The 26,300-nt window shown below is 44.3% G+C and overlaps 1 protein-coding gene across 4 annotated transcripts in view; it reads right to left on the minus strand.

The window, feature by feature from the left end:
• GOLGA4 (golgin A4) overlaps positions 1 to 23,485 on the minus strand; it is an 840,043-nt gene extending 816,558 nt beyond the window's left edge. For 2 of the 4 annotated variants that reach the window (XM_085607536.1, XM_085607535.1), the window contains exon 1: positions 23,044 to 23,485. In XM_085607536.1, the coding sequence (XP_085463662.1) occupies positions 23,044 to 23,124 (81 nt within the window). In that variant the 5' untranslated portion in view covers positions 23,125 to 23,485. The remainder of the gene's footprint in view (positions 1 to 23,043) is intronic. The other 2 variants (XM_085607534.1, XM_085607533.1) reach the window with 1 other exon arrangement.
• Positions 23,486 to 26,300: the final 2,815 nt, after the last annotated feature.

The following is a 26,300-nucleotide window of genomic DNA, read 5'->3' on the forward strand; positions in this document are numbered from 1 at the left end:
CGTTGTTCGTCGTCTCCCGCTCCTCTGTCACCGGCCGCTTCTACCATTATCACTAGTCATCCATGTGTGAACGTGTTACACAAGTGGCATTTTGATCCATGGGACTGCACGACACTAATTGACTGATGCCTCTCGGTACATGGTGTTTTGAGCAAACTGGCAATGGACTAATATTATTTCACATCAACCGATTGTAATATGTTTGCTTCATCCTGCAGATAGGGATGTAGGGAACAAACCTGCCCCAACCGTTAGCAAGGCGTGGATTACACCGAAATGCGTTGTGCATATCGGCATCTGTATGAGTAAACTGTAATGAAGATAATCGGAGTCTAATCATCTTTTAATGGGGGTGGACGCATATTATATGTCACTGAAATGACTGTTGATGTCATTTGAGATGCAATCAGTGATGTCATCAATGATGTCACTGAACATGCCATGAGTGATGTAATATGTGAGGTCATAAGCAGTGCATAGCAGGGGCATAAGTTAAAGTTAACTCAGCTAACTATAACTGCTGAATTTTACTTATTTTGTACAAATGAAATCTGAGCCTAACTATAACGTCCCTGTAACTTCTGGTTTGATCAGAAAATGTTTACGTTTTTTAAAATTCTATTTCCTAACTGGAACCTTCAAGCGAGAGTCTGTGAGTGAGTGCATCAGTGTCTCAGTGGGTGTGTGGGTGAGTGTCTGTGTGGGTGTGTGGGTGAGTGTCTCAGTGGGTGTGTGGGTGAGTGTCTCAGTGGGTGTGTGGGTGAGTGTCTCAGTGGGTGTGTGTGAGTGGGTGCGTGCATGAGTCTGAGTGGGCGCATGAGTTCCTAAGTATGTCTGTGAGCGGGCGAGTGAATGGGTTTGTGAGTTGGTGTCTGAATGTCTCATTGGGTCTATGAGTGGGTGCGTGAGTATCTCATTGGGTCTGAGTGGATGTGAAAGTGTCTCAGTGGGTGAGTCAATGAGTCTCTGAGTGGGTCTGTGACTGGATGCATGAGTGAGTGGGTATGTGAGAGGGTGCATGAGTCTCTAAGTGAGTCTGTAAGCGGGTGAGTCAGTGTCTGAGTGCTCTCTGTTCTGCCCACTTCTGCTGTTTTGCCTTTTCTGCTCGTTTTTCACCCCTTTGTTTTGTCCTCTTTTGCTCTGTTTTGCCTTTTCTGCTCTCTATTTTGTCTTACCTGCTCGTTTTTCTGCCCTCCGTTTCCCCTTTTATTATCCCCAGGGACCACCACCTCCCCGGATATTAAGGAGGGGTCGGCTGGGACCCCCCCCTCCATGAAGCCCCAAGATCCCCGGGTACAGCCACCTCCCCGGGGCTTTATTTTAAGCAAATGAGGGGGGCCGCATGGACCCCCCGCATGTGCCTTTCATATGCCCCGGGGACCACCACCTCCCCGGGGCCAAATATAGTCATTCAAGAGGGAGAGGGCTGTGCAGCCCCCCCCCCTCCCTGGCCACATACAACCCCAGTGACCCCATCCCTCTGGACCCCATCTCTCTGGGCCCTAGCTCCCGGGGCCCGGCCTTAACTCAAAGGGGGAGGGGAGCCATGTGCTCCCCCCCCCCCACCCTGGGACGATTTCGGCCCCGGGGATCCCATCCCCCGGGGCCCAGCCATGTCTCCTCAAGGCCCCAGAGGTCCCAGCCGGATGCCGCCTCCTGCAGGAGCCTGCATTGCTTTCACAAACAGTGAGCTGCTAAACATGCAGCTCCCTGTCTGTGAGAGCAATCCTTTCGTCTGTTTCCATGACCGCTGTCAAGACAAAAACTCTGCTCTCAGCAAGCAGGAGCAGTTTTCCAGCTCTCCCTTGCTGAGAGTGGAGTTTGTGTTTGCTCGAACTTGGCGCAAGCTCTCAAAGCCCCCCTCATTAAAAAATAAAAAATGCCCTGGGACCTGGCCCACCTGGGGCTCATTACAAAACAAGCGTGAAAGCTCGAACTTTAAAAAAAAAAAAAATCATTTTGCCAGAGTCCCGGATCCACCGCGATTTTTGGCAGACTTTTTAAAAAAACATGTTTTTACCCTGTCTGGGTTCCAGTGGGACGACACGACCAGAGCTAGGGAGCCAGGGTATTCCTACCCTGCCACTTTTCATTTTTAAACTTTTTTGAGCCAAGATGGCTGCCAAAACTTCCTGGTTGAAGTGTTGGCAGCCAATCAGATTTGAGCACGGGGACTGGCGGATCTTCAGAGGATCTGCGTCCCTATATATCTAAATTTGGATTCCTTTTAATATCTCAAAAACTACTGAATTGATTTATACCAATTCACAAAAAGGTCACTTTCTGAACCAATTGCGACCTTTCTGCCAAATTTGGTGTAATTCCATTCAGTAGTTCGGGCTGTAGTCGGGTTTAAGTCCCCTACGGGAATCTGCACGGAGAAAACACGTTTTGGAACCCCCCTTTTTCTCTGCCCCCGCATGACGGATCCCCCCAAACCTTTCAAGACAGCAGCTGAAGTGAGCACCATACTAATTTTGAAACTTTTGCGCCGATTCGTCAAACAGCGCCAAAGTTGTTGCCAAACAAAAAACGCTCTTCCTATGGAAACAAGGCCCTAACTTAACTACCTACTGGCGAATGACATATATACATATACACACACACACATATATATAAAAGAAGAAAGGGGTGCCCCCGTTTGAGAAGCACACACAGGAGGCAAGCATAGTTCAGAGGAGGCTTCTGCATTCACCGCGTCACCTGACGCGTTTCGGCCAACGCCCTTCATAAGAGGTTTGTAGTACGCAGCTCACCAAACACAGAAGGATTCCAAGTGCGATCATCGTGTTTTAAAATTGTGAATCGTATCTCACCAGCAGCCCACGAGGGTTTTATGTTGAGCTGCAAGTCCCATAATTCTGCGGATACACTCACCTGAGTTGTGTTCTGAAATTGAAATAAAAGAGGGGAAATACTTGGGGTCATGTGTTTGGTGAGCTGCGTACTACAAACCTCTGATGAAGGGCGTTGCCCAAAACGCGTCCGGTGACGCGGTGACTGCAGAAGCCTCCTCTGAACTATGCTTGCCTCCTGTGTGTGCTTCTCAAACGGGGGCACCCTTTTCTTCTCACACACACATATATATATATATATACATACATACATATATATATTTTTGTGTGTGTGTGTGTGTGTGTGTGTGTGTTTCGATGCTTCTCAAGAGTTGTAGATTACAGTTTATTGAGTTAAAGTGCTCTTGCTACCCAGATGCGTTTCGGCTGCCCTGCAGCCTTTCTTTAGCAAGATCAGTGAAGAGAACAAAGCATTAGATGACTTAACAAAAAGATTTCAGGCAAGAGGTTATTCACACAGTTGTACTGAGGATGCAAAATCAAAGTGAGATCAACACCTACAGAGCAACTCCTCTTTAAAGACAAACAAATAATGAAGTGCAAGAGAATTGATCCCCATTTCACAATAATCACAGCCTTCAAGAGACAGGAAGGTGCAGTTAGATCTATCATTCAGAAATACTGGTATCTAATAAAGAAAGACCCAGTCCTGGGAGACGTTGTGCCACGCAGACCAAGAGTTACTTTCATGCGAGCCAAATCGATGAAGGAGGAGAGTTGGTGAAGAGTAGTCCTGAAAATGCATAGTAAAACTATTTGTGCTAAATACATTTGTGGTAAAGACGCATTTGTTGTACCTGACACGTTGTAAAGGCATGTGTGGTTCAGTCATACAATCTCATGCCTGACACACAATCACAACTCTGCAGCCTCTCGGTCAAGCTGCTCCAATCTGTCACCCTAGCCCCCTTCTCACCATTTGAGAAATCCAAAGAAAATTCATGACTTACTTTTTTTTATCAGAAATTAAACAGTATGTGATGCTTTAAGAATCAATGCAGTGCATTTTTCACTATGCTCGCAGATCCTTTTCTCCATTTATTTAGTGCTTTACACTGCTCACTTGACAGCTTTAGGGCACCACAACAGGGATGCAGTAAACACCTTTACCTTCTACTACATTGGAAATTATACAAAGGCAATTATGTGAGCAATGACAAGTATGTTAAGAAAGTCGTTTTAGCACCAGAGAAAATGTGCAAAGTGTGAAAAGGAAATAACAGAATATCCCAAAGTTGCTTCAGATACTATCACCTGGTGTTCAGGTAAAGTGCATTTATACAGTGACAAAGGAAATGACTTTAGATTGTTTCAACAACTATCACGGAGTACAAGCAAGCGTGGGAAGAGCTAACAAAAGCAACACATAAGTATGCCAAAAGTGTGACGATATTAGTTTATAATGCGCTAAAAAGTTAGTTTATTGATTTGCTCGGTTAATTAACCCTTTCCAACATTAAAACATATTACACATTTTAGTTCCGTTGCTGTGGCACTTTAAAATGATTACCATAGTAGAGTGGACAGATGTGATTCAAGGGAGGAAAAAATTGCGTAAAAAATGAAGTTGAGAGTTTAAAGTGTATTTCAGGTCTAAAAATGACAGCCTACAACCAATTTACAGCCAAAACATTTTGCAAATGATTGTAGATGATACAATTGACAACAGTAGCACTGTCAGAAACACGATTTCACATCCTAAAACAGGAAAACCAATCAAATTACACCACTCCTCAAATTGTTATTCTGAAAGGGTTATAATCCATTAAATACCCTTGTGACCTGTTGTACATGGGCAAGACGAAAAGAAAGGTGAAGGTTTGGATGACTGAGCACAAAAGCATAATCAGAAACTCTAATTTGGTGGTACACTGTCTGGATCATCATCACAATATAGCCCAACTCTGCTTTACCAGTTTAGCGAGCATCACTTTGAATCTTGAGATTAATGTACCCAGAACTCTTTCCCAGAGGGAAACATGTTGGATCAAACATTTGGACAGCCTTGAGCCTCATCGACTTTTAATGATAAACTGGAGATGGCATGTTTTCTATGACTTTAAGATAAAGTTATAGCACCCGGGGAGCAGCCCATGCCATTTTTCAAACCTCACTATCTTTTTAAACTCACAGTTTTAATGCACATGTAATCAAAATCACATCACATCACACTTCATGTCACACGACATCTATCAGCCCGCATGACCGTACAGGGGTTCAATGGTTTAAACCGACTGATAAGAACTGTGGACTGTTCTTTAAATTTTCAATGCATTCTATGATGCTAGCATGATAAAAATTGCATAATATTTTTATGGCACGATGCAATTTAATTTTGACACATGCTTTTATTTGTAGGTTTACTGCTAACCCAACCGCATTCATGATTAATTCTTCAAATGAGACAATATATGCTTAAATGTGTCAATACTTACCTGGTGTTCACCTCATGCAATTTTACTGGAATGGATGACTTTTTTGCACATCTCATGGGACACTTTTATGTAAATATGAAGCAACTTAATGATTAGGTAGGATGGCAATTTTCTTAGAGTCACTTAAATGTTAACATGTTTAATTTCGTCTGTTGTGCCCCACCAGGTTTTATGTTTGTGCTATTTTTTATGTTTGTGCTATTATTCGATGTATTTATTGCTGCAACAGGTAAACATTTTGATTATCTCACTTATCCAGTTCAATTCAAAATGATCTTTATTCGGCCAATCTGGCCATAAAAGAAAAAACAATTAAAACAATGTAGAAGACCATCATCAGTAAAACCACACAGCATTGAAACCAATCGAGGCAACCTACTCAGTCAGTACAGGAATAATACCATCAGCTGATAGGGTTAATTGTGTAAAGTGCTAGTGCGTACAATAAGATATGTAAATGTAGATAAAAACACAGAAAAAAAAGCATTTCAAGGACCAAATAAGAATTGGTAAGCTAGGCTTTCAGAGAGCATGAGAACAAAAATATCACTGGCAGAAGTCCAGCACAATCACACTAAAAGGTGTTAACCCTCCATGGTTTTCCTTTCTCTAACAGCGGCCGTTAGGAAGGAGCTCACCCTCAAGCAAATGTCAGGGGTATTCAACAATTGCAAGTGAAATAGTGCTTCTCTGCAACTATGATGGTCAGGAGTTCTGAACAAGGGTTTAGGAAAGCGTCTATGTGCAGGACTGAAGTTGTTACAGAAAAACATGTAATGTAGCAGAGACTGCTCAGAAAGACCATTGCAAGGACAGGGAGGGGCTGATCTCTCTAGAGCAGGGGTACTCATAGTACGGCCCGCGGGCCGCCAGCGGCCCGGCAAGCCTTCCTTGGCGGCCCGCGGACCTTGCCGACATCATATGCCTTTGGGGGCCGGGCGGTTCTTTTAAATAACATTCACTTGTTAATGAGGCTTTGTTGTACTTCACCTCTTCTTAGCGCCCCTGCATCTCCACTCTGATTGAGTGGAGCTGCAGGGGCACTAAGAAGAGGTGAAATACAACAAAGCCTCATTAACAAGTGAATGGTCTTTAAAAGACCCGTGAAGTACTTGGGTGCGGCGGCTGTGTGCGAGAAAGTTTGTGAGTACCCCTGGTCTAAAGCCTCGCGTCTCTTGTTTAGAGAGGTTCGTGCACCGGCTGCGTAGGTGCCTGCTGACAGAAGAGTCTGTAGCCTCTGCCTACGACACAAGACTGTGTGAGGTCCACTAATAGTGCTACAAAAAGGGCAGGGACGCACTCCGCCAACAACGGGTGATGCCGGGTGAATGAGTGACTTTGAGTGCTTTATGCAACATCCGTCAGAGGCTTCTAAGCACTGCGTCACGCCAGGATTCTGACGTTGGAATGGAAGGGTGGTTTGAAAAGGCAACGGAGTGCGGAGGGGCGTGGGGGGGTTGAAAACACAACGGAGAGCGGGAGGGGGTGGGTCAAAACACACCAGAAGGGCGGGGCTGAAGAAGCCGTCTCTGTGGACCCTACATCTGTGAAAGCACTGCAGACGTTTTGTTTCTGATAGAAAATCAGAGAGCAGGAGAGATTGCTCAGTGACTACAGTTAGGTAAGCCAGGAATATTTCGTAACGTGTTTACAACAGAGGCAGGTCTCATCTTTCTTGATGGAATGTTATAATTTTTTACTTTGGCAACTTGGAATGACTAATCATATGCAGGAGAACGCATTCCTGTTTCCACTTGATATGCACGTTACATAAACAGAGGGAGGGAGTTAGGGAGACAGGGAGGGAGAGGGAGGTAGGGAGACAGAGAGAGAGGGAGACACAGAGTGAGTGAGACACAGAGTGGGAGGGAGACACAGAGTGGGAGGGAGACACAGAGTGGGAGGGAGACACAGAGTGGGAGGGAGACACAGAGTGGGAGGGAGACACAGAGTGGGAGGGAGACACAGAGTGGGAGGGAGACACAGAGTGGGAGGGAGACACAGAGTGGGAGGGAGACACAGAGTGGGAGGGAGACACAGAGTGGGAGGGAGACACAGAGTGGGAGGGAGACACAGAGTGGGAGGGAGACACAGAGTGGGAGGGAGACACAGAGTGGGAGGGAGACACAGAGTGGGAGGGAGACACAGAGTGGGAGGGAGACACAGAGTGGGAGGGAGACACAGAGTGGCAGGGGGAGACAGAGTGGGAGGGAGACAGAGTGGGAGGGGGAGACAGAGTGGGAGGGGGAGACAGAGTGGGAGGGAGACAGAGTGGGAGGGAGACAGAGTGGGAGGGAGACAGAGTGGGAGGGAGACAGAGTGGGAGGGAGACAGAGTGGGAGGGAGACAGAGTGGGAGGGAGACAGAGTGGGAGGGAGACAGAGTGGGAGGGAGACAGAGTGGGAGGGAGACAGAGTGGGAGGGAGACAGAGTGGGAGGGAGACAGAGTGGGAGGGAGACAGAGTGGGAGGGAGACAGAGTGGGAGGGAGACAGAGTGGGAGGGAGACAGAGTGGGAGGGAGACAGAGTGGGAGGGAGACAGAGTGGGAGGGAGACAGAGTGGGAGGGAGACAGAGTGGGAGGGAGACAGAGTGGGAGGGAGACAGAGTGGGAGGGAGACAGAGTGGGAGGGAGACAGAGTGGGAGGGAGACAGAGTGGGAGGGAGACAGAGTGGGAGGGAGACAGAGTGGGAGGGAGACAGAGTGGGAGGGAGACAGAGTGGGAGGGAGACAGAGTGGGAGGGAGACAGAGTGGGAGGGAGACAGAGTGGGAGGGAGACAGAGTGGGAGGGAGACAGAGTGGGAGGGAGACAGAGTGGGAGGGAGACAGAGTGGGAGGGAGACAGAGTGGGAGGGAGACAGAGTGGGAGGGAGACAGAGTGGGAGGGAGACAGAGTGGGAGGGAGACAGAGTGGGAGGGAGACAGAGTGGGAGGGAGACAGAGTGGGAGAGAGACAGAGTGGGAGGGAGACAGAGTGATGGAGACAGAGGGAGAGAGAGAGAGAGAGACAGAGAGAGGGAGAGAGAGACAGAGAGAGGGACAGAGAGAGGGAGGGAGACAGAGAGAGGGAGGGAGACAGAGAGAGGGAGGGAGACAGAGAGAGGGAGGGAGACAGAGAGAGGGAGGGAGACAGAGAGAGGGAGGGAGACAGAGAGAGGGAGGGAGACAGAGAGAGGGAGGGAGACAGAGAGAGGGAGGGAGACAGAGAGAGGGAGGGAGACAGAGAGAGGGAGGGAGACAGAGCGATAGAGATAGATAGATAGATAGATAGAGTGTGAATGCCTGGTCTGGTGGCTCAGTGGACGAAGGCGTCCGCTGCAGGGGCCTGTGCTCTACCTCATGGTCATAGTTTTTTTTTTGGTCTAGCCCCGCCCCCTCCCCCACTGGCCCCGCCCCCACCGGTGCGGCCCTCAGCCAGAAACCACACTGTAAATTTGGCCCCCGAGAGAAAGTTTGTGAGTACCCCTGCTCTAGAGCAACAAAATCCACCACACTGTGCTAGATCTAAACGAAAAAGAAGGGCTCTCCCCCAGTGGGTGAGTTCTAGTGAAAGATAAAAAGCAGGCTCGGCAGAAGCGAATGACCAATAAAAGGACTGCACTGTACATTTCGTTAGCCAGACTCAAAAATTACTATCTTCGCTAATTGCAAATAAAGTTGTTTGACCCGCAAAGTATCTTCTTTCTTTATACCTGGGGAGGAGGAGGAGAATAAAGAAGACAACCACATGGCCTGTAAAGATTTTGATATATAACTCAGCCACGGAGGAGCAGGACCACTGTCCATACTGAGGCAATCCATAATGATGTCTCTGCAGAACTTAGCATGAGGATTGACCCATACAATGCAGCCAGATGGACCCTGTCCTCAATATACTGCTGGTTTAACTCTGTGCAGACAATATAATGAGGGACAGTTGGTGAGTGGTGTAAGAACCGCTGGCAAATGCGATTTTCCTCAGTCTGTAGCGAAGACCCATTATGATAGCCCCAGATCCCTGCGCCGTATGCAGCTGCCGGGACACATTGAGCGTTAAACACTTTTAAAATAGGCGAAATGATGCCTTTAGTTAATATTAGATGACTGCCATGACAGGGTAGAACAATGTTCACCTCCCCCAAAAAAACGAACAGTAAGAACATGCAGGAAATTCCAGTCTAAAAAGGGGACATTATGTAATGGAAAGAAATCTGCAGACCCATCAGACAAAGACATCGGGAATACTGCCTTGAGCTCAATTAATAAGGTGGGAATAGAGGATAATATTGTTAGTAACATTGAGGAGATTATTGGTACCAAGATCAAGGACATAATAGATCCACTGGTTTCAAAAATAGAGGAGTTAACGGAAGAAGTTGTCAGATTGGGCGGCTTGCTAAATAAGGCCTTAGGCAAATTGGGAGAAGTGTCTGCTGCTACTCCTGTTATAGATGTGGTAACTGACACTACTAACACCCAAAGTAAGATTCAAGGACAGGGAGACCCTGCTAAGAAAGCCATAGGGAACAAAGGGAACGATAGTGCTACTCTGGCAATACCACAAACGAGCACCGACCCATCAGGCAGTAATTTGCCTGTTATAGATAATATAAACAGTTGGGAGGGAAACAAAATAAAGGGTGCTGTTAATCTCCCACCTGAGTGTGCTCCCTATGTGGTGGTACTTACAAATGTGCCACCGCTAGATAATAAGGTTCCCCAAGAAACTCATGATTCCTTAAAAAACAAATGTTTGTCGTGGTTAAATAGACAATGTGGTTTCCCATTGAATTTTTCTGACAATATTTTGACAACCAGAAGAGCCAACTGGATTGGGAGTGATAGGAAAAGATTAAAAGGGGACTGTGTAATTATTAACTTCAAATATCCGCAGCATGTTTCTACCGTCCTCCTAAGAGCGGCATCTCTCCCAATCTTAGATGGTAATGTATGTGCTCGAGCACTGGGATACTTTTATAATCACCTTAATGACAAAGGGAGGGTTAACAATAGAAATTCTACTTATCCACCTATTTGCAAACCTCATTTTGATATCCCTACTCAGAACAGATTTCTTGCACTTAGCACTCTGGACTCTAATGATTGACGTATAAAGGAGACGGAGATATGTGCGGGAAGGGAAGAGGAACTGAATTTAGAGGATCATAGAGATGATTGTATATCCGTAATTTCTGGTATAATAACTTTGACCCCCAGATTGGTGCCTGAACAGGATGAGATCATACCAGTGGGTTGTATGAATTCAGGTGATTTGGGCCAAATTACTGAGGTTGGCATTACGGAGGGAGATACCCGAGGTACCCCTAGTGGGAGTACGATCAGAGCAGGTATATGTTCCAGGTTGGTGTGCTGGAACGTAGCTGGTCTGAAATCTAAAAATAGGGACCCGGGTTGGAACTCCTTTATTAACAGGTATGATATCCTATGCTTTCAGGAAACCTGGTGCAAAGATAATATTGATTATGAGGGGTTCGTTTCATATAACCTGCCAGCATATGGAGAGGGACCGGGTAGAGCAAAGGGGGGTTTACTCACCCTTGTAGCGGTCCACCGACAGATGACGGTGATAAAATATGTGCCGGTAGGTGACCTAATACAGATGATTTGGATCCAAGAAGGTAAAAGTCGTAATATCCTTCTGATCAATTATTATAATAACATTTTTGATAGTACCAGGGGCAGAATTGTTACCGACCTGACCAATGCTATTGAGAACCTAAGTTCGATTTCTCATGAAGTATTTGATATCATCTGGTGTGGGGATTTCAATGTCTCATTATGTGAATTACTATCCACAAAAGCATGTGGGGTTACAAATAATGCTGGATGGGAGGCCCCACATTTTGGGCATGATATGTATGGGGAAAAAGTGAATGCATTAATGGGGTGCCTTGACCTGGAAATTTTGGATTGTTGCAGGGATAGTAATGGTTCACCTATCCCCACATTTAGGAATTGGCGTGCCAATTCTGTAATTGACCATGTGTTGGTATCCTCCAGTATTGCCGATTGTTTTGGCCCACTTGAAATTGAAATAATGGATACCAGCGATCATAACTGTATTATTGTGCCCATGACTTTGTGGGAGGAGAATGATGAAGAGATAGGGGCTACGGTTGAAACATTGAAGCACACAGGGTTAATGGGGTAAGGCTGAGGTGGATAGGTGCTAAAGCATCTGAATTAACCAAGTCTATTATCATGAAGAATTTAGCAGACATTGTCTTTATTTTAGAAAATAGATTAGATCATGAGCGGGTCTTATCTAGCTTTAAAGGTATCAACAATGCCATTAACGACAAGTTCACAAGCGGTAGTAGGGGCAGTAAGAAGTCTGGCTTTGTTTGGTTTGATAAAATTTGTTCGGCTGCCCTGACCGACCTTAAGCAAGCCCTAGCAATAAGACCTAGGGATATAAAACTAATAACTACTCTGAGGCTAGAATACAAAAAGGCTATTAAAGAAAGGAAGAAGGTTTTGCAGCTACAAGCGTGGGAATCTCTTAACCAGGCGGCAGAACTTTCGAATTCTGTATTATTTTGGACAACAGTTAATTCTCCGTTCCTTAAGGAAACAAATATGCCTGAGTTAACAGCAAATGTTTCCTGTGAAGGATGGATTACCCATTTTTCTAGTATTTTTGACTCAAATAAAAATAGTAATGTTGGGTCAGATAGCTGGCCTATTATACCACTCGATATCACTGTGGAAGAAGTGGAAAGAGGGATAAGGGCAAGTAAGGGAGGAAAGGCCCAAGGCCCGGATGGGGTCCCAAGTGATGTATATAAGGAGACGCCAGAAGTATGGGGTCCGTTGTTGGCTGTTGTTTTTAATGCCGCGGTCTGTATAGGCCCCCCGCAAACTTGGGAGGAGTCTATAATTGTACCTATATACAAGAAGGGATCTAGGTCTGATGCAAAAAATTACCGACCAGTCTCATTATTGGATGCCTCAGTAAAAGTTATGAGTAGGATTATGCTGGTTAGACTGGAAGAATGGGTAGAACAGGACCATATTCTGACAGATAGCCAATATGGCTTTAGGAAAGGTAGGGGTACACTCGATCAATGCATTAATTTAGAATTATTGATCGGGAAATACAGTGAAGCCAAATCTGGCCATATTTATATGTGCTTTGCTGATTTAAGTAGCGCCTTCGACATGGTCGACCACTCTATTTTGTGGATAACCTTGTTAGAATTAGGGGCGCCAAAGGGCATAATTTATTTTCTTGCCAGAATGTACGAGAGACTAAAAACATGTGTACGTTTTGGTAGGAAGGGTGAATGCACCAGGAACTTTAGCGTTAAACGCGGTATAAGGCAGGGTTGTGTTTTAGCTCCCCTTTTATTTATTTTATTTATAAATAATGTTGATGCTGTTTTAAAAAAAGTACCTGCAGATGCCCCAATGATTAACGGCACCCCCGTTCCGGTGTTATTATACGCCGACGATGCTGTATTGCTGTCAAGAACTCCGATAGGGTTACAACGATTAATGGATAGTTTTGCATCTTTTATTGAAGATAAAAAATTAGTTATCAATAAAAGCAAAACTTATACAATGATCTGTGGCCCAAAGAAAATTAAACATGCAGCGAAAGGGTTTTTTATAGACAAGTTAAAAGTGCAGCAGGTGGACAAATTCTGTTATTTAGGTATAACCTTTGCTGAGGATAAAAATTGGACACATGAATTTAATAATATACGCAATAAAATGGCTAGAAATGCACAGGGAATTTTTAGATTTGCACAGAAAATTGGGGATCGTAGGACCAGAGATATGGTAAAAATTTATCAGGCTAGATGTGTTTCGATTGCATTATATGGGGCTGGAATTTGGGGTTACAGTGGCGTACATGAGTTGCAACTGGAACAGAATTCTTTCCTTAAAAAAGTATTGTGTTTACCCACTTCGGCCTCCAATGCATTATGTCATCATGAACTAAATGTTAACTATTTATCCGATCTTTTGTCACTTAGACCTTTGATGTTGTGGAGATCAATTTGGTTGAATGAAGAAAAATCTTTCACTAGGTCTATAATCCAGGACTGTATGCGATTAGATAAAGTTAAAGCAATACCCTGGATTAAATACATTATTATGTGCTTTTCGGATATTTTCAACCTGAATATTGTAACTGATCCAAATGCTGTTTTATCAATCCCCAAGACTGAGCTGAAAAGGGTCTTTCTAGCCTTTGCCGAGAGGAAAAGAATAGTAATTGCAGGTTCTTTGTCCACTGTTATGTTTTACAACAGATATCTGTCCATGGATGGATTTCCCGTCTATCTAACTCTTGTCACCAGACCAACACATAAATTTGTACTAACCAGATTGAGATTTGGAATAGTGCATCATCTGGTGGCACATCCTGTAATGAGAAAATACCCTATAGGCCCTTGTAGATGTGACGGTTTTTCCAAGCAGAGCACAATGCACTTTATATTATTTTGTAAGCTGTACTCTAACTTCCGTGTTATTCTGCTAAAGCCCATGTTTGTTAAATATGGTACACGCACGGTTGAGCAGGCTATGAAATTGATTTTTAACCTACAATCTGCTGATATTTGTTTTTATACCGCTTCCTTTTTAAACAAATGCATCAACCTGAGGAAAAGTATGTGTTTTTTAGATGTAGATATGTAATTTTAAGGTGTATTTTATGTTTTTAATGATTAATACTGTATATGAAATGTGATTATGTCTGCTATAAGTGTTCATGTTTTGTATTTGTGAATGTGACTGTGTTTGCTTTTATGGACATTAACTTGCTCCGAATAAAGCTGAATTGAATTGAATTGCCTTTGGTTGTAAGGCTTGAAAAATTAATAATAGCTCCTGCCGACCTACTAAGCTTGAGACAAGAGGATGTCATCTGGTAATGCCAGGAACCAAGGGTGTTAAAGATAACTCTCAAGTAGCTAAACTCTTTAACACATTTCAAAGATTGATTCTTAATTACAAGTCTGCTTAATGTTATTCTTTTCCATACTTTTATGTAGGCCCCTGTTTTTTGATATTAATTGATTTGTTAGGCCAAACTCCAGCTTGCCTGGGCCGGCAAAGCGTTATGAGGGATACGAAAAAGCAATCTAAATATCTTCGTGGAGATCGAATTTAGGATTGACACGTCTCTACATCAGAGGGCCTCGCTTCCATAAATGATACTCAGTGTAAGTTTTGCTGCTATTATCTGCAGCAGTAGCAGCATGTAGCTTGGGCCATCCAGTGATCTCTGTAAAATGTGAAAGGCAAGGAAAAAGTGTTTACCTTTCCTCAGCAGATTTATCCTGTGCTGCTGGAAGGAGCCCCTGTAGTCTAATAGAACTCATAGGTATCTGTAAGTTTTTACCGGCTTCAGTTATTGGCCTTGAAAATGCCATTTGTGTTTTTTTCTGAATCCTGCAACTCACTTCCATATCCTTGGTTTTATTCTGCTTTATTGTCATGCCATTGACTATAGAATATCGAGATAGTTTGGCAATGCAGTGATACAAGCATGTTGGCCTAGTAGAGGTATACAATGGTACGTGTGAGCACTCATTTGACATAGGTGTAGTGGCCATATCAGAAGAAGGTACAGCTGGAGCTGAAAATTGCTTTTGGCATAGTTAAGGGGAGCACAGAGTTTGCTAATGGCAATGCAGATATCACCATCAATACATTATACTGCAAGACCATTCTACCTACACATGTAACCATGTACCTAGTCCCAGACTTTCAGACAACAAATCAGTGCATTCAGGAAAATTAAGTCTACGTTTGCTCTAAACATCCCTGCCAAGTGCAGCACATCGCAAGTCAAATTAACACATTTAATAACATTTGCTGCTTCACAAAAAGATTCGATTTGTCATGCTTCCCAGCTGAGCTCTACCCATAAAGATATTCTATAAACATTTCAATTTCTTCGTGCCTCAAGAGGCTGCCTGGCCCCTGCTGAGTGCATGCCCATCAGGAAACAGCTCCTGTGAGTGTAATCAGATTGCCATGCTGAGGCTGTTTGCATGTGTGCAGAAATAAGAGGGAAAAATTGCCTCTCACATTCCCCATCAGGTGCCTCAAATATGCAGCTAAGACTTGAATCTCTGACCTAGTATAGCTCGCTTACACCACACTAATGTGCAATGCGCCAGCAGGATGCAGATCCTCGCATACGTTACTCTTAAAATGGTGGTAATCCAGGGTCTCCCGCTGTTTTGAATAGTACAATATACTAAACTTCTATGCTGTTTTTTGCAAGACCTTGCCATCAGCATCGCTGGATCACAAACCTGTTTACAATACACTCAAAGATAAAATTTACCAAGCCCTTCAGTTTGCAGCTCCATATATGCCTTCACTTTGAACTCAAAGTGTGGCAAAGGTGGTGGAAATTCTGTGCTTTATCTAACCACATTGTCTCTAAGCTGGTTGATGAATATGTAAATTTGTGAACATTTACAAATCAAATGAGTTTCCAATTAAGATTTCATCAAACAACGGCACCTATCGGACTCAGTCTTGCGGACTTTGTAGGTCTGCCAAAGTCTCTATACAAGGAACTATTCATTATACCTGGTACACAGCCTGACTGGCAAGTAGAGCTCGATGGAGTGGTTCATAGATGTCAAACCTTCACAATTTAAGTAATCGAAAACTGCACAACTAAGCTAAATCCACAGACAGAACTCTGTTCAAGTTTCCCTGTACATTAGAAATATACCTTAAGCTCTACTAGAGGGCCCTTGAACCAATAAAACAGACAGCTGACAACTAAAAGAGCATATAACGTCTTGAAACTAGAAAGAATGGATTTCACAAAGAGAGCACCGCTTGTGGCTTGTTTTCCAATAGTACTTTAGTTGAGCTCAGCTGTGCTTGTGTGGATATATTCCCAATCTGCCTTAAAACTAGGCCTGGGCGGTAAATTCCGTTCCGCTCGTGGAATTTGGGTAATTTCGCGTTCCGCGGAGAACGCGGACTTGCCCAAAATTCAGCATTCCGCGGCTTCGTGGAATTTTTTGCTTGTTCGCATTCTCAAAATGCGTGTTCGCGAGATATTTCTCCCCGAGCACGCAAACGGTGCTCGTGAACAGGAAAAAAGCATCGCGAACAAGCAATTCCACGTGTTCGCAGAATTTCTGCGTGCTTGTGGGGATTTTTTACCGTTTCGCGGAGCTTTGCGCAGCGCGACTACACAAATTCCGCCCACCCACCTTAAAACTCAATAACCTAACTGTTCTTAACACCAATTTTACACACTTGTGTCTATACCTCGGAAGCTAGCAAAAATCAACATTTGAAATAGTCAGTGAATAGTACCAGCACTGCAGGAATAAACTACTTGACAGACTTACACCACGTCAACAAAGGGGGCCTGATCTGTTCTCAGTATGCTGCATAACAACTGTACAGTGAGCTCTCATTTTGGCAGCCAGTGTGGTGAGAGCTTCTAGCATAGTAACCTATGTTATGCATGGTTCCCTAATCCTGTACAAGCTGGTTGGTCAACATCACTTCGCATACTCACTGCTGGGCAGGGCGGCAATCTTCAAGCTGATGTCCCTGCCTCGCTTCCTATATGTGCTACAAAATTTCCCAGACCCAGTGCCCCTGAGCTACTTTAAAGAAATAGAGGGTATGCAGAGGGAATTATTGTGGGGAGGGAAGCCTCGAACAGCACTTCACAAACTCGCCCTTAATTGGTATGACGGTGGAATCAGCCTCTCAGACCATAAGTAATATTACTGGGCGGCGCACATACCGCAGTATGGATTACCCGGGCTACGCTATGGACCGGTGGCTTCTCCCAGGCGGCAACTATTACAGGGCTCTCTACTCTATACCAAAACTTTTCCCCCTGACTGGGCCGACGAAACACTCGGTACATGTCTGGCACACAGCCACCAATGGTCTGGGTTGGGGACGGAAACTGACGTCAGCCACGCCTCTCTGGGACTCCGAGATTCTAGGTGATCTTTGGAAGTCAAAGGGATTTGACAAGTGGGACCTCATAGGGATCTCGACCATCGGGGACTTGTGGGTGAGGGGAGCAGTGGTGACCTTTGCCTACGTACAGCAGAAGTATGAACACGCCAACACAGAATACTTCTGCTACCTCCAGGTCTGCCACGCACTACAGACACACATACCTAAAGGCACTTCTCTCCCAGACTACACGCCTGTTGAGAACAGACTGCTTGACGGCTACCTACCGGACAAAACGATCTCCCTCACTTACAAGAAAATTATCAATAACACAGCTGAACCCCTACAGAGACTCGGGGCAAAGTGGGAAGGAGATGGCCTCGAAGTGGATGACGAGGAATGGCAGGAGGCATTGTCCTCCCCGAGGGAGGTGGCTATATTGGCAAGGCTACGGTTAGTTCAGCTCAAAATCCTGCATAGGATTTACGTCACAGGGCCTTGCCTGGTCCGAATGGGGAGGGCTGAAGAGGGTGCATGCAGACGGCAATGTGGCCCTGTTGGAACGTTTATGCATATAATATGGGAGTGTGACCTCATTCAGAGATACTAGCGTTAATTACACACAGTACTAGGTGAAGTACTGGGATTTGATATCCGCCTCAAGGCGAAGAGATGCCTTTTAAATGTATAGGAACCCACAGACTTGGGGAGAATGGGCAGGATCTGGGTAACACTGGGACTTATGCTGGCTAAAAGGAATATAGCTCAGCAATGGGGAGCCACTAACCCCCCTAAACTCGTGGAATGGAAGAAAAGCAAGGACTGGTGTATGTTCTGGGAAAAGATGGTCTATATTGCAAGGGGGTGCCCGAAGAAATGATCATTAATTTGGGGGGCCTGGAATACGTACCGGGGGGAAGATTTGTAGCCCACCACGTAGCGCCAGCCTGGATGACTTGTCCTCACCATAAAATGTACCGTCTACAGCTCTATGATTTTATTTTGATTGCTGCTCTGTATTGCCAACATGTCATCGAATGTACTCCTCCTGCTTGCAAATTGTCCATATGCCTTTTGTTTCAGTCCTGATTTTTGTTCGTTATACACCAATAAAAAGAATAATAAAAAAAAACATCACTTTGCATACAGAGACTTTTTAACCCAAACATACAATGTCAAAGCGAAACTATAACTCCAAGATTGCAATATTATGTTGGCTAAATAGCTACAGTGTCAGAAATGCCCTGGGACTTCTTGCCACCTGTGTTGCATTCAATGCCAATAAAAGCTGAACTTGCTAGACTGAGACAAGACAAAGGGACTTGGTATGAGAAGTGGCTCATTGAAAATGTTGAAGTCGTTTGTTTCAGCCACCCTGATGTGACATCTCAACTGCAAGGATTATTCACAGGCAGCCAGTGCCATGCATTTATATTTCATTGATAACACATTACAGTTTGCACTGCTAAGTTTTGCAAAAAACACAACTAAATACTGCAATGTTTTCATTATTGTTATGATAATCCAGGTTTATGTTAAAGGAATGCAAATACCAGCCATCAAAAGGGCTTGGCCAGAGTGCCCTCAACCTCACTACTTCACCACGTCACTTTCCCAGTTGAGACAATAAATGATATTAGTGGGCTGGCAGTTTACTTTGAATCTTACAGGTCACTGGCTTTGTGGGGAAGCACTGAAATACTTTGCAACTACAAATTACTACTATGCCTTGCTATTTGGAAAGCTAGGTTAGCCACTGGCAAGATGGTATTATACGGGTACTGATAAAGGTTAAGGTTGGTGGGTGTGAAGCTGTGTAGGATCTTTATATGATCAGATCAAAAGGTGTATATGATTATCCAAATATTGGCTCTCCTCTCCAGGTTACTTTAAGGATTCAGTTATCGCACATCTCTGTCCCTAGACCAAAGAAGGGATTAAACATTACCCTCTCCAGGTTACTTTAAGGATTCAGTTATCGCACATCTCTGTCCCTAGACCAGAGAAGGGATTAAACATTACCTCCACTGAAGTTCCGTTTATCTGCGACAGGCTACCCGAAGGCTACTCCGTGTGCCAACCTCAGCAGGCAATCACTGACTGCTGCTGTTTTGTCTGTTCATTTCGGACAATTCCAGATTGGTAATCACCACCAGTTCTCGTCCAATTTTTTTAGCAAGAAAAAGACTCCGAAAATGAATTGTTTAGTAAACATCCATAAATGCTTCTTAAGGGTTGCAGCTGTTTAAGACAATTTCTAAACCATTACATAGCAAAACAAGCATTAACATAGCCAATAGGTCTCGCCTTTGGGACCTTAGAAGGGTTCAGCCAGAGCTATCTGCTTTGGCAATGTTTTTAAGCTATGTTGTAGAGCATTCTACATTTAAAGAACAACCAATGTGCAAATATACGAGGTCAAAGGCTGCGTGTCTTTGTTATAGGTGTTTATTTATTGTATGCTTTACACATATTTGAATGGGACGTGTCTTTTGTTTCTTAGGGTTTATGTAGCTTGGAAAGGGAGTGTGTCAGCATATTGTTTTGTTAATTGGTTTTTGGTAAGGGAAAAGAGAAACGCTGCAAGCTGATTTTAAAGCCTCACAGCTTGAGGTCTATTTTTTCGAAGCGACAGGTGCGAGAAGGAGGGAGGTGTGGTGGGAGAGGACTGAATAGTTTTGTGCAGGCCCATTTGGCATTAGTAGTCAATTTTGTCCCCCCAAACATTGTCGTAATGCTAACTAGTTCTTGCTAACGAGAAGCAAGGCTGGCAGTAAAAGAGGCGCAGTTACTACCAGCCTTGCTTCTCGTAAGCAACTGCTATAAGTACAAAGTGCATGTTTACACATCGCTTGCAGGTTTTCAAAACAAATAAATAAAAGGCATTGTCATTTACAATGCCAATACCGCAAACTCTCGTAAATGCGAGACCTATTGCATTGCAAATGCTCGTTTTTGTCTTTGTTTTTTGTGACTTTAAGTGATACTGTAAGTGTAAGGCTGTATATATGAAGCCAATTAGTAGGAAAATCAATGGAAAATGCAAACATTCCCAGAAATAATACCTAGTGTGCCTTTTGAGTCTGCTGGAGTGTGCCTTTGCTTCCATTGATTTCACTGCCTTTGTCATGAAACTTGTATTCTCGGATGTATTCTCAGATGCATGTTATATTGCCTAACCACAGGTTAGTCTAAATGCCACATGGCTGTAATTTAACCGAAATTACTTAGTGGATGAGGTTATCTTGAATCTGATTTATTGTTGCCCATTAGCCAGGTACTTGACAAGCAGTACAATTGACACCGTTTTTAAGATCTGGCCTAGAGACCGCTTTAGCTCTCTTTTTTATCCTCATATAGTAAAACATTACACATAAATAGTAAATATGTGTCTACAACAAGCAACACAAGGGAGGAATGTTGGTGGTAATTAAAGCAGGACAAAGGGTGGGATGGTGTAGCAGCGGGTGCAGAAGCAAGCGGAAACAGCTGGCAGGGGTGGGGGAGGAAGGGCAGGAGCGAATTAGGAACTATGCTTGGCTTGGTTGCTGAAAACAAAGTAAACCAGGAGAGAGGGGTTGGAGGAGAGGGGCGAGGCTCAGCTGAAAAAACAAGCTGCAAGCGCTTGTGTTTTTAGCCGATCCTAGTTAGTTTGCAAGCAATTAAAGAGGATCAGATGAAAACACAAGTGCTACTGAAACAAAGACACAGTTTATTCCCCGTGTACAGTTATTATATTGGGGACTGATGTCCTTAACCCCCTCACCATTGTAAACCCCTCACCATTGTAAGGATAATGACTTGTAAAAACAGCAGCAGAATTTAGAAAATACATCCCGTTGTGCAAAGTTTGTAGCGCACATTAGGGATGCAAACCTGGCCGAGAGCAGGGGACGGTGTGCAATGGAGCTCGCAAACCAGCTTGTCACTGCTATGGCGCAGCAGCTTCCCTGTAAGCAATCTCATGTCTGACCGTTTGGGAGGCTGCACACAGGCTGTGCGCCAAGTGGAAGAAAAGGGCTTTGGGAGGGAAACAGAGAGCAGGACCAGGCGCAGAACTCCGAGAAGCAAAAAAATAAACCGAAAAATACCTTCTGTCTCCTATGTAGGAGAGCCGGTTAAAGCCACGCTACCGCTTAATTCTTGGCCCAGACTCTCCTCATCTCTGCCGTCACAGCCTCTGCCAGGCCACCTGAACAGACACTTATGGCCGGATGAAAGGAGCGCTCTTTTCACTACGCAAGCTGCCCCGTGAATGCCACAATATGACAGCCCTCCATCTGTTTAGTGTGCCTTGAGAGGGGCGGAGGACACTGTGGGGGTTTTGAATGTGGCTTCCTTTGGCAGGCTTAATTCGAAGCCCTGCTCTTAACTCTGCTGCATCGACACTCGGTACAAACGGAGTAGCAGCAGAAAGGAACGGGCTGCAACTTGAAACACTGCGCGGCTCCACGCACCGCCGCCTCAGCCTACAGAACTCATTTTCTTCCATTGAAACTGACTGTTTTTTTAATTTAAAAAAAAATTACGTCGTCCGTCGCAGCTCTGTCGAAACCGCAGCCTGTGCGTTGGAGCATGCAAGCCTCTTTCTTTATGGCCGAGAAAAACGTCAGCGGCGAGAGCGGGAGCAGGCTCTGCTTGTGTGAGAAAATAATTAAGTAAATAAACAAGCGCTGCCAAAGCGGACCGCTCTGAAAATGAAAGAGTGCTTAAAGACTTACAAAGGAGACCGTGTAACTCTGCCAGTAAACGATCCAGTCCGGGTGGGCGGGACCAAAAGGAGACAGGGAGGAACTAAAAAGCCTCACGTACAATGGAAAGCCAGCGTTTAGCATGCACGATGACGCAAGCCAATGAAAAAAAAGGGACAGAGCCTACATTCCACTTCTAAAATGTTATCGATTTTACAAGAAGCCTCGCAGAGCGTGGGGCGCATGCGCGCTGCAACGCATGGCGAGACCTAAAAATGGTCACTAATTAATCAGACACTATTATATGGGGATAAAAGTATTGCTCTAGTCACGATAGTGTCACTCAAAGTATCAATCGTAAGAGGCAATTGTTACACAATCATAGAAATGTCACCTATAAGTACATTAAAAACACGGCAGGGTTAGTTGAAATGAACCAAACACATTAACGCACCTGCAAACTATAATTTGTAAGACATATGCCCCTCATACATGCATGGACTTGGCAACCCAAAGCAGCAAGAGGAGTCATGCTGGTATGTCCAGGAGACGGGCTAGCATCAATACATTGTAGTTTGAGAACATTCACCCCTCCACATAGAGATGTTATAAGGCATGGACAAAGTGGGCTCTGGCACAGGGCCCCAGCCTTTTAGGGGGACCCATGATAGAGCCAGCTCTGTTCTGCAGAGGCTTGCCCTGATTACCTCAAATAATTCTTCAACAGATTGTTTTAAGTACTGTTTCTCTTTAATGATGTATTTGTTTCATGCAACATTCATAAAAATAGTTTCATTTAGATCAAAATGGGATCTCATATATGAGAAATCGGAGGGTGTCACAAAGGTTATTTGCAGTATAAGTGAGCTGCTGTGTTACAATTTTAAAAACACGCATCACTATTCATGAATATTAGAAGTAACAACTTAAGAATTTGGACGAGTGTGTCTGTGCACAGTCAGTGACCTGGCCAAAGAGGGCATGAAGGAGCTGAAACTGGATCATAAATTCAAAACTGTTCAGAACAGGGGCCCCCAAAATACAATCTTCCCCGGACCAGCAAAATCCTTAAGATGTCCCTGTCTCTACAGGCTCAAATCAGCCCCTGCCACATTTCCCAATACTATCAGCTCTGAGTAGCAACTCACCTGCTGCTGCCTATTGGTTCCCAGTACGTTCCTCTGCGGGGACTGCTCCTCGCTTATCTTCTTCTTCAGATTTTTGAACATCCTACCGCTTTTCCCGTGGGCGGTCGGAGGGGTCCTGGGGGCGGGCTCCGTTGGGGTATTAGGCTCACGGTGAAGACTTTGGGGTCTGTGTAGCTCCACCTTACTGACTCGTCCCGCCCCCGCGCTTCCGAACCCGGAAGAATGAAGTGTTAGCAGTGAAGACTGCACTGCTGATGCAGGGTCTTAACGCATGCGCAGTTGCAGCCTCAGCCCAGCTGTCACCCCCAGGGTCCTCCGCTCCCTTCCTAGTCTGCGAACCATCCAGCAGACAAGAGGCTAGTGATGCGCATGCGCGGCAACGTGGAGCTCTCAATACTAAACCCGGCTACGGCTCACCGGTAGGGTCATATTGGATTTGCTTAAAAGGAAATACGGGAAGAGACTGCCTAAAACGACCTCGACGTCACGATGGATCCATCTTGAGACGGGTTTGTTTCTTTTGCTTCCAATGTAAATGCAGCGAAAGCTGCGAAAAAGTACGTGTTGTAATGAACTCCAAGGATCAACTTCGTCTTAAAACGAGTCTTTCAAAAATATACATTCAAGTTACGCACCCTACTCATGCTGGTGAATGAATAGCCTTATTCCCAGATTTATTTTTCAAAATCTCCCTGTTTTCTGCTTCCATACGTTAACAGGTATACGTCGTGATATTTTTTTAATGTTGTGTTTTTCCAATAATGCGCGGGGCTACTAATAAACTAGTGACTTTTTCAAAAGGGTAATCTTATGAAAACCAACAACTGTTGCATAGCACATATTTTGCCCCTTAGCACAATTACTCCTCTTTAAACTACAATAGAAGGGCTGAAAATGACAACACGCAATGGCAAATGTTATTATACTGTCTTTTCAGCTGTTCAATAAAAAGAGTTTAAGAAAAAAAAGAGAGAATGACGACACGGAGTCTTAACAAGCCTTAACAAACAAGCCAAAGCCAATAGGTCAAGTCTTGGCCAGCTGGTGTGATTTTTTAAAACTTTTTTATTGCACTCGTATACCACAGAAATTAAGACAAAACACGTCTGAGATTAAACGTGGTGGTAGCATGGCAGTAAGAAGAACTGTAAATTCAAGAAAAATTATCATTGTATATAGGTATAATAGACCTTTATGGGTGCTTTTTCTTAAACGTGTACTTAGACATGCAATTTGTAAGAAAATACGATTATTACTTGCACAAAGAAAAGTTACCAATCCCATGTCAAACAGGATTACTTTAGAAGCCATCCTAGAGTCATTCAATGATCATCCAAATACTATTCTGTTATTATTAACCAATTCCAGCTCTTTCAGGTACCACGCATCAGGGGTGAAACTAACACATTTTAGTGCTGGAGTCTTCCTCACCGCACTAAAATGCATTAGTCACGCATTACAGCCTCCTCCTACTTTATGTACAATCAGGCAGTGCAGGAATTAACAACAAAAGCAGCCGAGCATGCATCGGCTGCTTGCTGTGTGTCCCAGGCTAGTTAGTTAGGTATGCTTCTTCCAGGCTGTCGGCTTAGACTCAGTCACATTGATTAAGTGAGCAGTAGTCTGAAGTGTGATTGCCAAATTGTTTCCGCAGTGCAACGATTTATGTAAAAAAAAAATGCATTGCTAGTCCCAACCTTTCAGAGACATGCCACGTGGCAGCAGCTTCACACACTCACTGCCACAGAAAGTGTTTTTTTTTTAAAAAAAAACATAACAAAAAGTGCTGCCAAGCCCAGCCAGCCTCATGTAGATGAGAAGGAACCTTATGTTATTTTTTTGGGCCTCTATTGGTCATGAGTCCTGGTGGCAACTCCAGTCTCTGGAATGGATTCATGTTTTTTACTTCACCCTGACGCCCATACAAGTGGTGTGTATTTGTGGGTAGACTGTGGGAAGACTAAGCAATGATATGGCTCTTTCTAGGCCCCCAGGCCCTGGACTTTATGGTTTGATTTGTATCTGGCATCATGTGTGCGGGTGGGGGGTGACTCTCCTGGCCGTGGGTCAGCTCAGGCACAAGCAGTCCTGGCCAAATCTAAGCACTGTAGTGGATGACTGGCGGCTGCAGAACGTACAAGGAAGCAGATTAAGCCCCCAGGTATTCTTCATCAGGAGGATGCCCTGTACCATCCTGGTGACCCCCATCCCATGCCCAGTCCCTACTGAAGAACATGCTCGCAAGTTTAGTTGCCTTTGCCTCGCAAACATGGAGGGACGCACTTCTGGCCACAGTCAGCTGAGTCCAGCACTGACTTATTAGAAAAATATCTGTTTTTCATCTTCTTACAGATATCTGGAAAAGCATTTGTTCCCTAAAATTCTGTCTATTGTATAGTATTGTATAATATTGATCCATGATGTTTTGTAAGGATAAGCATAGACCTTCACAGGTCTCCTTTCTCTGGGGGGCGGATACTTATCACAGCCTAAAATAACCCAGCAGTTACTTTTTGTTTCGAAATAGCATCTGTTTTCACAAAAATAAAAACCATTTTAGGAAAGCAGCATGAAAATACAAAGTCACCACTTCTCCCTGAAAAAAAAATCCCACTTGAACCCTTAACAGTTCACATTCAATGATTGCTCACATTTAAGATGCGGTAATAAAGGAAGACCTTTGGAACTGGAGAGCTAGCTTTGAGTCCCAACGTTGGATCGTGATTCTGGGCAAATCACCTAATCTCCCCACGCCTAAAAAATGCATTTGGCCTTGTGTAATGTAACTGGTGCTCGTATAAAGCCTCCCATATCTTCAGGTCGAGTTCACACTATATAAAACTGCAAAAAGAAATTGTCATGTCTTCAATGAAATGACATTGTGATCATCTGAGAAAGGGACAGTGTGTTAGTGACATGGGGCTTTGCACCAGGTTGAAGATCTTTTTAGCGCTTCTCATTATTTAAAAGGGCATCATTTCTAATATTTATCTTGTTCTAGGGACCTAATTTCTTGGTTTCATTCACAAGAAATGTTACTCTAAGTGACACACATTTGGCAGTGAAATGTCACTCGCAGGTGCACTGAAACCATGTCAATGTTGCACATAAGAAATCAGATAACTTGGCAACTATGTAGAAGTCATTTTCACATCATCAAGCTCTTGAAGTCATCAGAAAAATTTAAAAGCTCAGCCAGATGATTTTAGAATGACTTGAAAATGAGTATCTGATTACTACGGAAGGTGTTATTATTC

This window comes from Triturus cristatus, chromosome 5_2 (genome assembly GCF_964204655.1).
Source record: "Triturus cristatus chromosome 5_2, aTriCri1.1, whole genome shotgun sequence".
Classification (NCBI taxonomy): Eukaryota; Metazoa; Chordata; class Amphibia; order Caudata; family Salamandridae; genus Triturus; species Triturus cristatus.